This window comes from Protopterus annectens, chromosome 1.part0 (assembly GCF_019279795.1).
Source record: "Protopterus annectens isolate FY-2018-M chromosome 1.part0, PAN1.0, whole genome shotgun sequence".
In the NCBI taxonomy this organism is placed as follows: Eukaryota; Metazoa; Chordata; order Ceratodontiformes; family Protopteridae; genus Protopterus; species Protopterus annectens.
The window spans coordinates 678,828,812-678,846,212 of NC_056725.1; the positions used below are offsets into that span (position 1 = coordinate 678,828,812).

The following is a 17,401-nucleotide window of genomic DNA, read 5'->3' on the forward strand; positions in this document are numbered from 1 at the left end:
TGTTTGCCAGCCAGATAAATTTCTTCAACACTTTATTAATTATAATCCTTAGGTTCTCCTCTGGTGGATAAAAATATGCCAGACTGTATCTAAAACTGAAGGGGCTAAAAACATTTTCACCACTTGTGCCTTATTATCCATATCCATGATCAAGTTTCTCAGCTGTTATATTATCATTTCCTTAGCCTCTTCCCACTTATACTTAGCTGACATAACAGAATCTTTTTGTAATCCATAACCTAAATACTTCATCTTATCCATCCGTCCATCCTCATCCTCTTTTCTCATTTTGCACATGGGGTCAAGGTATCACTTCTGCAGTGACAATCATCTTGAGCCAAGGTTTACACCACTGGGTGGCTAGCCCTGCCATTGTAGTTCATTCGCACCACTCACTCATGCACACAGTCTCACCTAGAGCCAATTTAGAGTGTCCAGTCCACCTACTACACGTCTTTGGAATGTGGGAGGAAACCAGAGCATCCAGAGGTAATCCACTTGACTGTAGGGAGGACAGGCAGACTCTACACAGAAGGCACCCTATCTGAGAATCAAACCGGAGAACCTCTTGCTATGAGGCAGCAACTCAAACCACTGCCATATTTCTCAACCTGGAAACATCAAAAATCTGGACAAAGGCCCATGGCATATAGATACAAATCTGTACTCTGGTTAACATAACATTTGCATACATAATTATGTAACCACACCCACTTTGGAATTGTGGGATACCAACTTTCAAACGTAATTTGAAAAACAGACAACCAAAATATGGCCCCAGAGTTAATCTCCCATTACTTGCCTGTTTCTCCCCATTTACCATAAACACTGTAATGTGCATACTGCTTTACTTCTACGGTGATTATTTGGATTTCATGTAAAACTTTTATTTTACATTTTATAACACAAACACAAATAAACATCTGCTAAACAAAGCAATACAGTCTCACAATGAAAATAGACTTAGCATTAATACTTCTCTGCCCTTGAAACTCACATTCATTGAAACAGCATTGAAACCCACATTCAAAGAAAATGCATCTGGCCAGTGGCGGATAAAGATTACCTTTGGGCTGTTTTCAAATCATAGGCCCCTTGCACACAAAACATACATATGTTCTTTGATACACCTTCCTGACTGTACTAAATTATATTCCTTCTATAATACAATACACTTGTTATACACTTGTTAGAGCGCGTTTTAAATGTATTGTTTTGAACATTTTTCCAGTAAGCAATGAAACAAAATGCATGAACCAGTAATGACAAAACTGCCCGAGTCAGAATATTTCCATCATAAAAGTCTGCTCAAACTTCTACAGTTCACCAGTATAAGTAAATATGCACAATCTCTGCAGAAGTAAAAGTCATCTAAATAATTCCACAGTAAAGAGATCTGTAACTACTAATGAAGAGGTTGCTGCTAACAAACAACTTTATATTTCGTTTCATCTTAGTGCCTCTTGCCCTTGAAGAATAAACTGCCTATGTTACATTAAAAATATGATAAGCCAATAATATTTCATATAGGGAATGTATGGCAAACTGATAACAGGTTCATAGTTAATAGGTAACTCCTCCAAAGGAGGACATTTTCAGGACTGTAGCATCCACCCCCTTTAAAAATATGACACAGTACAGTACCCACAATCAATCTACATACTGTGGAAGTAGAACCCAGAGCCTTTTGCATCAAAAGCAAGTATTCTACCCGTTGTGCTACTAACACAAACAGACTTGACATAAGCAGCACTAAACTTCTCTCCCCCTGAGGAACTATGCAGCACAACTTAAGAAATCTGGAAGAAGCCAACATTTATTGGGGGAGAGGGGAGACAAAGGCCCAAAACCAGAGACACATTTTAAACATTACTTGTACAGTCTTAGAAAAGTTGCTACTTACCAGAATAAAGAGTTTTGTGTTATCATGCATTTCCTGAAAGATAGACACTTAAGTTTAAGTCTTCCTGTCATTATTTAGTGAATTCAGTTCTCAGTAATTTGCTAGAAAACCACAAATTTTAAGAGGAACAAGCCAAAGCTGGTGTGGGTAGGGAATTTAGGCTCGTACCTAAGGTATAGGGTTTGAGCCTGACTAATTGTTACCACATGGCATGGCTAACTGGGGCCTTACACACACACACAGACACACACACACACACAGACACACACACACTCACACACACACACACACACACACACACACACACACACACACACACACACACACACACACACCTTGCCCAGTAGTTAAGCAGATAAAATGAAACGGCCCCAAATTATAAATTAATTGCACATCAGATACAGTGAAACGGCCCCAACTTGTTTTACACACTTGTAAGGACTTCTGATAAATTAATTGCGCAGCAAAATACACATCAATTGTTAATGCCACAGTCCAGCTCAGCAGATAAAACGTGCAGATAAATAAAACCTGCACACACACTTGGCAAGCACTGTCTGCAGCAGTTAAGAGAATTGAGCGGTTATGTTTCTCCTGCAGCCAAGCTGGGAAGAAATACAATGCAACAACTGTAAAACTAAATATCCTGCTACACACACCTTAGGAGAAAATAGCTAGTATTTCAGCTTCTAAGAGAGAATAGCAAATGTTTCAGCCATTAAGACACACACACTTAACCTTGTGCAGTAGCTGTTAAAGAGAGAATAGCTAGCAAATGTTTCATAGATTCATAGGTGTGTGCTAGGCCAATGGCCCTGGAGTCTTTACAAGCCTAGCCCATAGAAGTGCCCTGGCATCATGCCGCCATTAGTTCCCAGTGCCTCCATCAAGTAGAGCCACTGGAGTGATCCCCAGGGTGAACTTGCTATTTCCCATCCACACGTCAAGATTTCTCTTGAAAAGGGCCAGTGAGGTGCTCTGCCTGACATGTTTGGGAAGTCTATTCCAGAGCATGGGCAGTTTCTGGGTTATTGACGTGTCCTGCAGCACGTTCTGTTGATTGTGGTAATGAGGTTGAGGTCCCTGGAGCGTGTGGTGCGGAGGTATTGGGATTTCTTTTGGTGTAATATTTCTAACAGGGCTGGGTCAGGCATGGCTTTGTAAGTCAAGCAGAGATCGCCTGTTAATAGACGATATGAGACAGAGAAAAGCTGAAGTGCTTTGAGTCTGTCCATGTTGGGCATGTATTTAAGGCCTAGGATCCTCTTCATGAGGTACTTTTGTGGCCTTTCCAGCTGTTGCAGGTGTTTAGTGAGGTACATGCCAAATGAGGCATTATACTCGATGATTGGTCTAATGAGGGAAAAGTAGAGAGACATGATGACGTCTTTCTTCCTGTATGCAAAACCCTTAGTAATGAGATGTGCCACATAGAAAGACTTTCTGACCACAGTGGCAATGTGGTGGTCGAAGGAGAGGTTGCTGTCAACCTGTGTCCCCAGATCTCTTATAACGCCTTCAGTGTTCAGTGGGTTCCCATCAATGTGGTAATTAGTGGTAACTGAGTTTTTCCCAAAGGGAATGATGGTACATTTTTTGGCATTTAGCTTAAGGCCATGGTTTCAACACCAGTCGTTGGTCTCAGTGAGAACTTTCTGTAGTATGTCTACATCACTCTGGGAGTTAATAATGGCTCCCAGCTTGCAATCATCGGCGAACTTGGTCATCCAGAGTCCCTTCGTGTTGGCCTGAAATTCTGAGAAATAGATGCCAAACAGGAGAGGACCCAAGACCGATCCCTGTGGGACTCTACTTATGACTGGTTGGCAGTCTGATTTGGACTCTGCTACTTTCACACTGTGGGTTCTATCTGTGAGCCAATTTGCAACCCACCTAGTGATATAGGGGTTGATGCCTAGTTTGGTGAGTCTGTCAGTAATTCCTGAGTGGGGAATCATATCAAAGCCCTTGGCCAGATCGAGGTAGGCTGTATGAACTGCATTGTCCTCATCCACAGCTCTGGTGACTGACTCAAAGAAGTCAACCAGGTTGAGCAGTCATGATCTACCCTTCACAAAACCAAATTGTATGGGATTCAGAGTTTGGAGATTCCCTATATCCTTGTTAATTAGGTCCACGATGATGCGCTCCATAGCCTTACATATCAGACTCATCAGGCTAATGGGGCAATAATTCCCAGCGTCTGTAGTCGCTCCCCCATTATGGAGAGGGATGACTGTAGCACTGCGCCATTCTGTACGGACAAAGCCTGAGGTGAGGCTGTGATTTAGCCATTAAGATGCAGGCAAGCACTGTCTGCAGCCATTAAGAGATGTTTCTCCTGCAGCCGAGCTGGGAAGAAATACAACAGTAAAACTAAATATCCATTCCTCCTGAGTAAGTTTCTGCAGACTGCAGCCATTAACACACACAGTTAAGTAAGAAGCTGACCTTAAGCACAGTTTCAGAGCCTTTCTCTTGCCTGCAGCTGTTAGCACACACAGCTAAGCACAGTAAGTAAAAGTAATCAAGATGTAAATTGTTCTGCCTACAGCTGTTAAATAAAAGAAGTTGCAACAATTATATCTTTTACCTGGAACCGAGCCCGGGAAGAAAGCTGTGCTATCAGACTGGTCTGCAGAAGCTGATTTCATCGCCCATGCGCTGCACATGATGACGTCAGGGTATTAAAAAAAAAACACAACCAGGAAATTTGGAAATTAAAGGGGCCACACGGGAATTCGTGCCATCCCAATATTTTGCCCTCAAAACTGGTATTTACCAAGGAATTCGGTACGGTTGAGAGATGACTGCTGCACCACTGCAGCCCCCCAAAATACTCATCTTATCATGTCCCTATAAATATGGGTATTGCCTAACCAATTCATGTATGGGTGCATATAATACCACTATAGCCTTTATTTTATTTTCATTAATTTTATATCTACAAGAGAATGGAAACTGTTTCAAAATATTCAATAACACCAAAATGTCCTGTTTTGGATTTTTCAAGTTCAAAACAATATAATCTGCAAATAAAGGTAACTTTTCTTGATTACCATACCATTTATACCCTTGAATTTTTCAGTTCCTCATTTTCTTTGTCCGTAGTTCTAAAATAGAACTCCACTGCATGGTTCTCTGTGGAATCTTCCTACCTTAATTCTTGGCTATTAATCTTCAGATAACTTACTAATTACCCATATTATTTTATCGGGGAATACAAATGCTGCTCTCGCCCTATTCCCAGATGACTCTACCAAATGCTTTCTCTGTAGCAAGACCCACCAGCAGTACTGGCATTTTTTCATTGTTCTATTAAAGCTGTAAACTATTTGTCCCCTTCCACAAAAACAGATTATTCCATATCTATCAATTTTTACAATACCTTTGACTTTGTAAATACAAGAAAACTACCATTTTTGTGGATTTTGTCTTAAGTTTCAAGTCTATTTCCTTGCAACTCTCACTTATCTATAGCTTACCAAGGATGTTAATATAGACAACCATCCCTGTAAATATGTTGAAGATTATTATCTTCATTCTACATATAAAATGATCAATACACTTTTAGACCATCCATGCTAGCAATCCAAGATAACACCATTATGTTAATTTTAACTTGTTTCTTTCCTGACTTTCTTATCTTGTTACACTGTAATGTCTGGTACATTACAACTAAGAAAAACAACTTTCTTTGACATAGTTATAGATAAGACTCCTCCACCTCACATTTCAAATAACACCTGATGGCACCCTCTTCTGAACTGCTTTACATTATAGCATGTCATTTATATCATAACATTTTATGCAAATAGTAATAAGAACAAAAAATGTTTGCTTACAATTAGTCAGTTCCTTCAGTGTCCTTCTAAACATTATTGCCATGTCATAAAGTGAAGTTATAGGTTTTGCAGTCTGCCCAACAGTTTAAGACAGTCAGCAAAATTCCAGTTATTCTCAGCCGCATCTTACAAAGCCACATTTTACATATCTAATCCTATATCTAATGGGATTGATGCTTCATTGTCAACCTCTTATTCAATAATTTCACAATGTCGCAGATCTTCTTCCTGATCATCTCAGTTTTCCATCACTATTCCAATTTTCAAATCCAAAGTACTCCTGATTCTTTGAGCCAAATCCTGTACTTTTTTCTGTCTCAATTATATTTCTTTGGAACAAACGAGAAAGGTTTCACTAGCAATTTTCTCTAAAGGCTTTATTATTGTCAGAAGAATGAGAAGCAGAATCCCCTTCTGCTCTTGAAGATTCACTCTTTGTTGGATAAACATTTTTCTTTTCTCCTTAGGTTGCTATGCAACAGAAATATATTTAATCCTTCAGGAAAAAAATATTCTGAACACAACTTGATACAGCAGCCCGAATCTCACACCTGCCTCTTGACATTTCATGATTGCTGGGAAAAATTTGCTTCTCTTCTGCTCCATGTATAGTGAATAATCATTTCCCACAAACTCTCTGTTGTTCATAATTTTTAATGCTTTTTCTTAATGCCAGAATTTTGTCAGGAGCAGCTCCTTTTGTTGGTATGATTGCATCTTTGATAATAAAGGTAATGGCTGCATTCCTATGACCAAGTTTTGAGTATAGAAACAAAAGCCCTTTGCAGTTAATAAATCCTACTGTGGTACACCAATCCAGTTGCTTATTTGTAATTTTATAACATTAAAATAGTCTATTACTTTCAGTTTTGCTGATACAGGAAACAAATATCACATTTTTTCTCTGCATTGTCTAGCTATTGCTATAGCTATTTGATTGTATGGCTGTACTATTTTTGAAAACATCCCATCTTGTGAAGCGTCATGCTCACCCATCCTTTTTCTTCATTTCGGACACTGATTTTTTTGCAGTTTTTATCAGCTCATCTGAATAGCTAGTTAAGGCTTTCTGTTCTGTTTTTTCTAGTATTTTGTTATTTGACTATATATATTCCATTGGTGTTTCAGTTATTTTAAACACCTCTGAGTTATTGTAAGCCATCACCTATACCAGAGATGATACTTGAACTGCTTTTTGCTGAACATCTGCAAGATTCTTCTCTCGTTACCTTCTTCAAATGTCTTCTTTGCCAGCATTCAGGCAGTGTAATTACTACGTAGTGACTGAATCTTATCCATATTGATTACTTTTACTGGCTTTCCTTTGATAACTGCAGTTTTCACGCTGGAAGAGTTCTAATCAATCTGTTGATGAGTGTGCAGCCAGCCTGGAAGGCTGTAAGACATCTTTTCTTGTGACTTAATAAGAAAGGCATGAATAAGTAGAGGACAGTTGAAATGTAGTAACTCCAATACTACATACCGAAACTGCAATGATCTTTTCTTCATACTTCAGTGGCTTATTTATAGAAGCTATTTTTTTTAAGATTAAGGCATTGTAGTTCAGCATGTGTCTTCCAGAAAAAGTTTTCTTTCTGTGGTCTAGTCATTGTCTGAGTACCAGTCTAAATATCATCTCTTGGTCTTCACCCCCCCCCCCCCCCCCACTAAGAACTGTTGCTACACCATATTCTGTAGGTGCATCAGCACCAGCACTAAGGCACATGATGTCTTCAAAGAAGCCATGTTAAAAGCTGCTGCAGTAACTACCAGCTTCTGTTTGCAGATTTCATCCTGGAAAATTATAGAGTTCTTCTTATAGCAGCTCAGACTTCAGCTACTTCAGGTGGTAACTGAATGAGCTCCCCAGTAGACATGAGAAAAGTAGGATGTCTGAAGGTTAGCATGACTGCGCAATAATGTGAACAAATGGCCAGCTCAACTTTGAGAATATATGTCAAGAAGAGAGCGTCTGCCAGCAAAGACCAAAAACAAAAGAGGCTTAGCCAGCATGCAAGTCAAGCAGATATTCCACTCCCGATCATTTATAATGCATAGTTGTGCCTACTTTCTGTCTGCTCCTTCAGAACTGCCTGCACTTGACAGACCAGTATCATCAACCCAGGTGCTAATGCTAATAAGGACAGTGCACACTGGCATTCCTAATATCTATCTGCTCAGTGAATAAGCATGATTAGTTTTAGATTCTCACTGGTATTGCAGGATGCCTAGGGTGAGACCAAAAGCCGCATTACACCTACTACAGCAAATGGTACCCACTGCTTCTGGTTATTAGTATACCATTGTCAAATTATTTGATAGCAGTACTGACTTGTCTGTCACTGTTATTTCAGATGAGTATAAAAAGTTTTAAAAATCTTTAGCTGAAGGCATAAAAGTTACATAAGACATAATGAGTGAGAGAAACCACTTTATTTATTTATTTAATATTCTTAGAATAGCAATAGCTAAGTACTTGGAATCTATTCTATTTACTCCATTCCTAGATCCAAGAATATCAGTAAAGGAGTGAGACATTTGGTTTTAAAGGTCACTGTTTCTCTGAGTTACAGTGACCCCACAGTGAGAATAAAAAGTAAGGCCGGGGGGGGGAGCAACCCCCCCCCCACACACACACAGAATGCAGAGGGCAATCCCCATAGACAAGAGAATACATGGAGGCTTCCTCCTGCAAGAAATACTGGTTAGGATTCCTGCCAACTGCTATTGCACAAAAATAGTTCAGCTTTGAGTACAATGTTTAAATGTTTTGTGTACTCAAATTGTTGCTTTTGTGCAATTGTGGCCACTAGCATACTTTAGAGAAGTGTAGGTTAGATCAATGAAGACCCAGTGAAACTTATTTTATACAGCCTCTAGCTGCCACCTTCTTGCATAGAGGGAGTGTCTTCTAAGTTACAAATATTTGTATGAAAAGAAAGGCTGTGATCTAATGAGTCTGTCATTTCAGGGATACTTAGTTCCTGACAAATGATTACTTTTGATTTTAGGACTAGTATAACTAGTTTTAGACATACTTTGGTGTTATCTTGTAATGCAGTAATTTATGTTTATTTGTGTACATAATTATCTTTGCAGGTGAAAGTGTTGAAGAGAATGCTAATGTTGTAGTCCGTTTACTGATTCGTCGTCCTGAGTGTTTTGGCCCAGCCCTGAGAGGTGAAGGTGGTAATGGGCTTCTTGGTGCTATTGAAGAAGCAATCAAGATATCAGAGGATCCTGCACGGGATGGTCCAACTGTTAAGAAAGACCGCCGTAGAGAACTGTAAGTGACATATTTCACTTTTTTGAAACTTCATGGAAGAATTAACCATGTTGACAGCTTAAGCAGAAAGTAATATGATGGAATACAAGCAGCAGCAGTTTCTGGCACCCTGAAATCATAATCATAGTTATAATAAAGCAAATACAAACTAAAGAAAAAGTAGTCATGGCATAATGTATAATGACTGAAACAGAGAGATATCTCAGTCATTATTTACTTCTTCATGCTTTAGTTTAAAAGTGCAACACTAAACAAGACAACCCATGCAGTTTCAAAAGTAATGCATCCAGTACAGCATCCTCCCTGATACAATATGTGGATGACTCCACCCTTATTACCTGTTCTGACAGGTTCTCTAACCTCCTCTCTACTACTCGACATAGCTTCCTATCTGTAGAAAAATGGCTAACCAACATTCAACTAATTATAAATACCAAAAAAAAAAAACAAAGCTACTACTCTTTTTTCCAAAAACCCTCTCTAACCTCAAATCAACCTTCACTATTTTTCTCTCGAAAATACTATCATACAACCTGACCCACATACTAAACTGCTTGGTGTTATTATCGATGACCAATTAAAATTTGATACCCATATTCAGCACTGTATTAAAAAGGCCAATCAAAAACTCTGCCTACTCTACAGACATAAAAAATACCTAGCCCCCGACCCTAGGCAGAAACTAGCTCAAGCCTTTCTCCTGCCATGCCTACTTTATGCCTTCCCCGTCTTTTCGCATCTACACTCTACCCTTTTGGCTAAACTCTGTCAATCATACTATACTGTTGCAAGATTTGCCAGTAACCAACCCTAGCAAAACCAAGACTCACTCCTCTAAGAGAAGGAAACCAGTCTGGTGGACCCCTGCCATAAACAGGCTGTACAATAGGAGAAGGAAACTACTTCAGAAAAAACAAAAATCCCAAGAAGGAAAGACATCCCTGATCAGTATCAGTAAGAAACTAAGGTCTCTCGTAAAATCATCCAAGGCTAACTTCAAAAGAAAAATAGCCAAGGATTCAAAAGATAACCACAAAGCGTTCTTTAGCTATGTTAAGAATCTAAGTGGCAACTCGCAGATATGCACCAAACTAGTGCAAAATAGCACAAAATATACTGAATCTACTGATATTGCCAACATCCTGGCAGATAGATTCAGTGCAAACTTTCACCCCCCTCTCACCCCCAAAAGGGCCCACAACAATACTGGAAAAGTGTAGTGTCCTGGAAATCACAGATGCACAGGTGAAAATAGCCCTTTCAAAAGCCAAAAACACAGCGTCAATGAGGCCAGATGGTGTCCCAGGCTGCGTCTTGCACGAACTACAGAACGAACTAACCCCCCCCCACCTAAACACGCTGTTCAAACTCAGCCTGTCCACAGGCTATATGCCCATAGAATGGTGCACAGCAACGGTTATTCCACTTCACAAAGAAGGGGGCCACAACTCACCCTGGTAATTATCGCCCCATAAGCCTGACTAGCCCGGTCTGCAAGGCTATGGAGCGCATCATCATGGAACTCATTAACAAAGACATTGGGAACCTCCAAACACTTGACCTGACCCAGTTTGGCTTTGTTAAGGGCAGATCATGCCTACTAAACCTGGTTGACTTCTTCGAGACAGTCACCAAGGCCATAAACGAGGGAAAGGTTGTTTACACAGCCTACCTTGACCTCGGCAAGGCTTTCGACACCATTCCCCACTCGGGTATTATAGAAATATTCACCAGCCTGAACATAAACCCATACGTCACGAGATAGGTTGCCAACTGGCTTACAGACAGAACTCACACAGTTAGAGTAGCGGGCTCCAGGTCCGACTATAAACCAGCCACAAGTGGTGTTCCGCAAGGCTCGGTCCTGAGACCCCTACTGTTCGGCATATACTTTTCAGAAGGACTGTGGCTAACCAAGTTCGCCAATGACTGCAAACTGGGAGCCATAATTGACTCTCTGGCTGACACGGACATCCTCCAAAAGGGCCTTACTGAGGCGGACACCTGGTATCAAAGTCATGGCCTCAAGCTAAATGCCAAAAAAGCGTAGTCATCCCGTTTGGGAAAAACAAAACACCCACAAATTACCACATAGGTGGCAGCCCCCTTAATACAGAAGAGGTAATAAGAGATCTGGGGACCCAGGTAGATAGTGATCTCTCCTTTGACAATCATTTTGCCAAAGTAGTTAGGAAATCCTTCTATGTGGCCCATCTAATTACTAAAGGGTTCGCATCTAGAAGTAAAGAGGTTATAGTGCCCCTCTACTCATCACTCATCAGACCCATCATAGAGTACAATGCCTCATTTAGGATGTACCTCACAAGACACTTCCAGCAGCTGGAGAGACCAGAAAACTACCTCACCAAGAGGATTACTGGCCTCAAACATATGTCCTATGCAGCCCGACTGAAAACAGTCCAGCTGTACTCAGTGGCATATTGCTTACTCAGAGGTGATATCTGCCTGACTTACATAGCCATGTCCAACTCGGAATTGATGGACATGGTCCACCTAAAGAAATCCAAGTCACTGCGAGCCACGCACTGTAGAGCGTGAGCTAAACCTCACCACAACAATAAATAGAACATGCTGGAGGGATAGATTCCTGTCACAGAGAAACCTTGACGAGTGGATGGGTAACAGAAAATACACCCCTGGGATCACTTCATTGGCTCTGCTTGACAGATGATCAGTTAATTAATCAATGGGGCGGCGAAAGCCAACACACTCTGGCTAGGCTTATAAATGTCTTCGGGCAGACTGCCTAGTACCTACCTATGAACCTACAAATCTCATCACTGCCTTAAACTAAAACAACTCCATTGGTTTGACTTCCCCAGAACCTGCTTCACTCCCAGCTGCAAATGACTCAAACTCTACTGTTAAAACCCCTTTCATGTCCTGCTCTATCCTCATTAATATCACATTATACCCTCCCAGAACTCTCCACAGCTCTGACTACCTATAAACCAAACAAAAACATTGGTAAACTTCTTTACAGATATAGCATTTCCCATGTATGGAATAAAATCCCCCTTAACATCTGAATAATTTCCAACATAAATGTCTTTAAATACAAACTTAAAACTTTTCTCCTAAATGTCAACACCTGTTACTGAAATGATCCCACTTAAATCTCACTTTACCACCTAACTATTTCTCACACTTTTAACACCCACCTTTTGCAAGTTTCTTATTTCATTGGCATCTCTTTCTCTTTTTGTTGATAAATATCTAACTTTTGTACTGCATGTTATGCACATTATTGTAATGTTCATGTAAACTTCAGTCTCAGGCATTTTGTAAATTTCTAATGTTCTCATGTAAAGCACATTATTGTATTGTTTGCATACAACTTCATTTTCAGATGTTTTTCTTCATGTAACTTTGTAATAACTGTCTGGAGCTTTTCTCCTCGGGTCTCCACTGAAAATGGGCCACTGGCTCAGCTGGACTAACCTGGTTAACAAATGACAAATAAATACATAAAATAATCATTTGACTCTTTTCATTTCAGTAGGCCTTCTGTTTGTGTATCAGATTTTGGCAAAGATATCACTTAGTTGAAGACATTTTATGATCAATGTCTTAAAATAAAAAATGTGCTTGGAGTAGGACCACTTATTTTTGCTTATTTTACAGTAGGTGTTTTTCTTTGCCATTATGCATTGCTGAGATTATATACAGTAAAACTAAATTTTTTTCCTGGTGAACTCATATCAGTCCTCTGCTCTCCTTACTTGTTTTCATAATCCATTTGTGGGATCACACTGATTTCATGACATCAAAGTCATATGGCCACAGGTAAAGTAGATAGGGTAATGGGTTCCTGTTTAAAGTCTGAAATGTTAAGTGTGATTAAGGGGAATATATACTAACACTGAAACTGTATTCCCCATTCTCAGAGATACAGTGATTTTGGAATTATCGTATGAGTAGAGGTGGTATGAGAGCCACAGGGGCCAGTGGTGGGAAACAGAAGGGAATGAAGCCTAACTAAAAATGTTTTAAAAGTATAACAAATTTAAGAATATGTCATTTTTAATGAATCACAGTTTAATTTCCAAAGTGTGGAAACTTGCAGTGTCTTGAAGTATTGGGTTTTGCACTTCCAGTCGGGAACCATAGAATCATATTTGCACTTCCAGTCGGGAACCATAGAATCATAGGGTATGGTAATGCAATTCTTACAGATGTAATGTTTAGATATATGCAGTACTAAACAAAAGAAAGAGAAAATAGCTGAACTTACAGAAAATGAAAAATAGAAATTTTTGTAATTTTTCCCCCCAAATTTTTCTGAGATATCAGTTGTCTGTAACTATTTAGCATTGCAGATATAAGAGTAAAAGGTTATGCAGATGTATTCTGCAATACAATCTGAATCTTGAATCAGTATTTTTGGTAATAGAACTTGGTTATTGCAGTTAATGCAGCTGTGAACTTCTGTTAATATCAAATATTTTTTCACAATTTTATCGTCATGTTTTTTCCTGTTTATAAGTAACCTAACTTTGACTGTAGTCCAGATCCCTTCCACTTAGAATTATTTTATTTGAACTCACTCTCTCCTTCTTGGTTGTTCTAACACCTCTAAACTGCACCCTCTAGGTATATTTTATACAATGCAATTTCTATTTTGTACATTATATTGCTGATAATCACCGTACAACTGTAATAAACAATGAGGAGATTTTGCTTCTTACTGAATTGCAGTGCATTGAATTCTGGAGGTAAAACCTGGTGCACCAACAAACTTCAGCAGTATCACTGAAGCATGGATTGGTTTAACTATGGAAAACAGAACTAAAACAATGTCACTTTTATTTGCTTCTAAGCACCAAAGTATATTTGAAATATGTATTATATTATTAAACCCTTCAAGAAATAAAAACAAATTAAGAAATGAGTACTTTAGTTGTACAGCAAAAGTCCAGAGCACACAGAAATTGCAAAATGATTTTATGTATGCAGAAACTCTTTATTTGCATGAAATACACTCTCACATAATAGAGTTTCATGGATGTGTGCATAGCATTTTTAGTGCCTTAAAATAATTCTTCTGATTTGCATCAGTGTAGAGAGGTGGAAAGGCAGTGAAGTTCTCATTATAAAGAGATTATGTGAACATAAAAGCATATTCTTCAAGTACGTTCGAGAAACTCCTTTATTTCAGTAAAAGCAGCAACCTGTAATCACTTCTGCCTCTGTTCTGAGACTTTATCAGATTGGTTCAAAATCAGAGAAACTACTGATTATATAAAAACAAACCATGTGAATAAAATCATGCAATGCAGTCACATGACTAAACAACCAAACGAAATTTCAAACAACCATTTTTCATTGTGTAATCGTTTTTTTTTCTTTAACACAATGCTGTAATTTAAACTAGGATTAATATTGATGCATTCAGCAGCACATGCTTATAATATTCTTTTGAAGCAAGCTCATCTTCATATTTTCACCATTAAATCAAGTCTATTAAAATTTTATCTAATACATTAAAAAAACTTTTACAATTTTAGCATTTTATTGGGTGTTTATAGAGAGCATTCTTTTCATTGCGAATGTCTGTAGCATAATTATACTCATATATTCTCCTTTGAAGACATCTTTTTATATTTCCAGTTTAAAAAGTGTTGCAAGATAAACACATTACTACATAAATCAAGCACGTATCATATCCATGTAAATCCTGTAACGTGTAAGTATGTGAATAGTACTCGCATTTGCAAGAATAATGTGACTAGGTGTATTTAACAATTTAACTTTTTGTGGACTGTAAAAAGCACAAATTTAGTAGTTCTTGCTGTCTGCAAGATTTGTGAATGCTACTATGTTGGTAAAACACATAGGGCCCTAAGGGTATGTGAGCACAATAATGATATTTCTAAGAAAGAGATCAGAAATGCCCTTGCTAGACACGTTGCAGCCACTGACCCTTCTTATAAATTTGTGTTCCTAGTGTTAGAGCTGATTAAACCTAACATTAGGAAAGGTGTAATTAAAACAAAGACAGTGTGCAGAAACAAAATGGATTTTAGACCTGCAAGCTGACTGAGGGAAAGGCTTAAATGGTTCTGTACCTTTAAGACCTGTGCTGAGATCTAGAACTCTACCTTGCCCTGATTTGTGAGTGAGTATGTAAGGAATGTTTTAACCGCTGTGTATTAGATCTGAGGAAGCACCTGTGGTAGATGTAAAAGCGCTCATCTTATCTGTGTCTTTTATTGTTTTACTGTTTTTAACGTTTGTTTTAATAAACAGAATTTTAAGTAGAAATCTGCTATGTCGGCTGGATACACTTGTTTTGTACAAACATATATCTTGTTTAAAATGCCAGTGAGGCAATCATACATTAAATTAATTTTACTATCTGAAAATTAAGAAAAAAATCCTTTACCTACAATAAACCAAAGTCATGCGATATAACTGCTTAAAGGCTAACTGCATCCACTAATGCCTATAGTCATCAAGGAGAGAAACTTTGCTTGTCTGATTGTGATAAAAAATGACCACTGTAAATTATGCAGCAGTTATAATCAAGTTGTTGACTGTCTGTACCTCAGTGCTCTGGTTATGGTAAAACTAAAACAATAATAAAGACCACACTAATGTATTTCAAATTTGTTTCACAGAAGCACACAGTGCCACAGTAAAATGTTCCATCTTACTTCACACAGATGTACACTAGCAAACAACAAGCAGGTATAATGATTTCATCCACAGACAGTCCACAACCCCCATTCAGCAGTTATAGACACAGTGTCGTGTAATTCTTAGATGTCTTATTGTAATAAAATAAAATGGCCATAGTAATGTATTTTAAGTTTGAAACGCATAGTAGTCACAGTAAAGTATAACATATTTCTTCATACAACTGCACAGTAGCCTTCCAAAGCCAGATTAAAGACAGTTTAAAATGAGCATATGAAAACAGGGCAAGTTACTTTCATCAACAGACAAACTCTCCCACTCCCACCCAGCAGTTATAGCTACGTTGTTAAAAGAGTACACCTCATATGTTTGATTGTGATAAAATAATGACCACAGTAATGTATTTCATGCATGTTTAACACAAATACATAGTAACCACAGTAAAGTATTCCAATTCAGCTTCACAGAGATGCACATTAGCCTTGTAAAGCCAAACTTATAAGTGTTTAATATGAACCAAAGATAACAGAGTAAGGAGCTTTCATCTGTAGACAGCCCTTACTCAGCTCTGGTAGCTACTTTGTTGACTATGTAGCCCTCAGACACATGTCTGTGATAAAAATTAATGTAGTAAATGTATTTCAGCTTTATTCTACTCAAACAGTAGCCACATTAAAGAATTCAAACATGCTTAACATTAATTCTACAAAGCCAAAATAATGACAAAATGAGAGCAGTCATTTTCATCTGCTGACAGACCCTGTACCACAAGTCATAGTTGCTTTGTTCTGTATGCACATCTGAGATATCTGACCATAATACAATGAAAAATAAAATAAAACAGCAGTCGCACAATGTATTTCAACTCCATTTTGCATAAATGCTGTACTGTCTACAGTTGCTCACTTGCACCCTGAAAAGCTGGCCACTACCTTTATCTGGCTGCCTGGAAAGATTCAAAAAGAAGTTTACCTCATACTACTGAGCAACTGCTGCTGTTGTACACTGCAGCCATCCATTTACTGTGTAATATTCATAGGCTGTCTCCTCCTTGCTGAATCATGAATCATGGGACAGCAAGGAGCAGAAAGCTTGACTAGTCAAGTTTACTAATTTTATCTGCTTTGAATAGGGACACTTCATGCCACGTATTTATTTATTTTTAAGTAAAGAAACATGACATTTCTTTACTTAAAATAAAATAAAATACATAGATAAACTGCCCACTGCAGACTTTTTCTATGCAGTCAGAGTTGCAGTACCCTAGTCCTATGCTGGCCATGCCCCCCCCCTTAGCTGTAGGCACAGGCAGCTGCCAAGACTGCCCCTATTATAATCCACTGCCACTGGCAGTATGCAGAGTAGGTAAGCAGACCAAATAACTGCAATTGAGTCTGTCCGATCATGACTATTTAATGTTCTCAGTATGGAAGTCAAGAATCATCTCATGAGCTTTGCTTCACTTGGCAATCAAGGAGACGTTCTTGATATCCATGTCTTAAATACACAATAAGTTGGTTATGACCATAGATCCTAGAATTATTATTATTATTATTATTACACATTCTCTGCATATACTGCATTCAGTGGATCCCTCCCTCTTTGGATTTTTAATAGAAATCCAACATTTGTGTTCAGTGTAGAAAAAAATAGCACTGCATGAATCAGTAGACTGATATATATATATATATATATATATATATATAT

The 17,401-nt window shown here is 38.4% G+C and overlaps 1 protein-coding gene across 1 annotated transcript in view; it reads left to right on the forward strand.

Moving 5' to 3' along the window:
• The window catches only part of LOC122794026 (ryanodine receptor 1-like), a 2,146,276-nt gene that overhangs the window by 1,196,189 nt on the left and 932,686 nt on the right, over positions 1 to 17,401 (forward strand). The window contains 1 exon segment of the mRNA XM_044062140.1: positions 8,848 to 9,034. Within this exon segment, the coding sequence (XP_043918075.1) occupies positions 8,848 to 9,034 (187 nt within the window).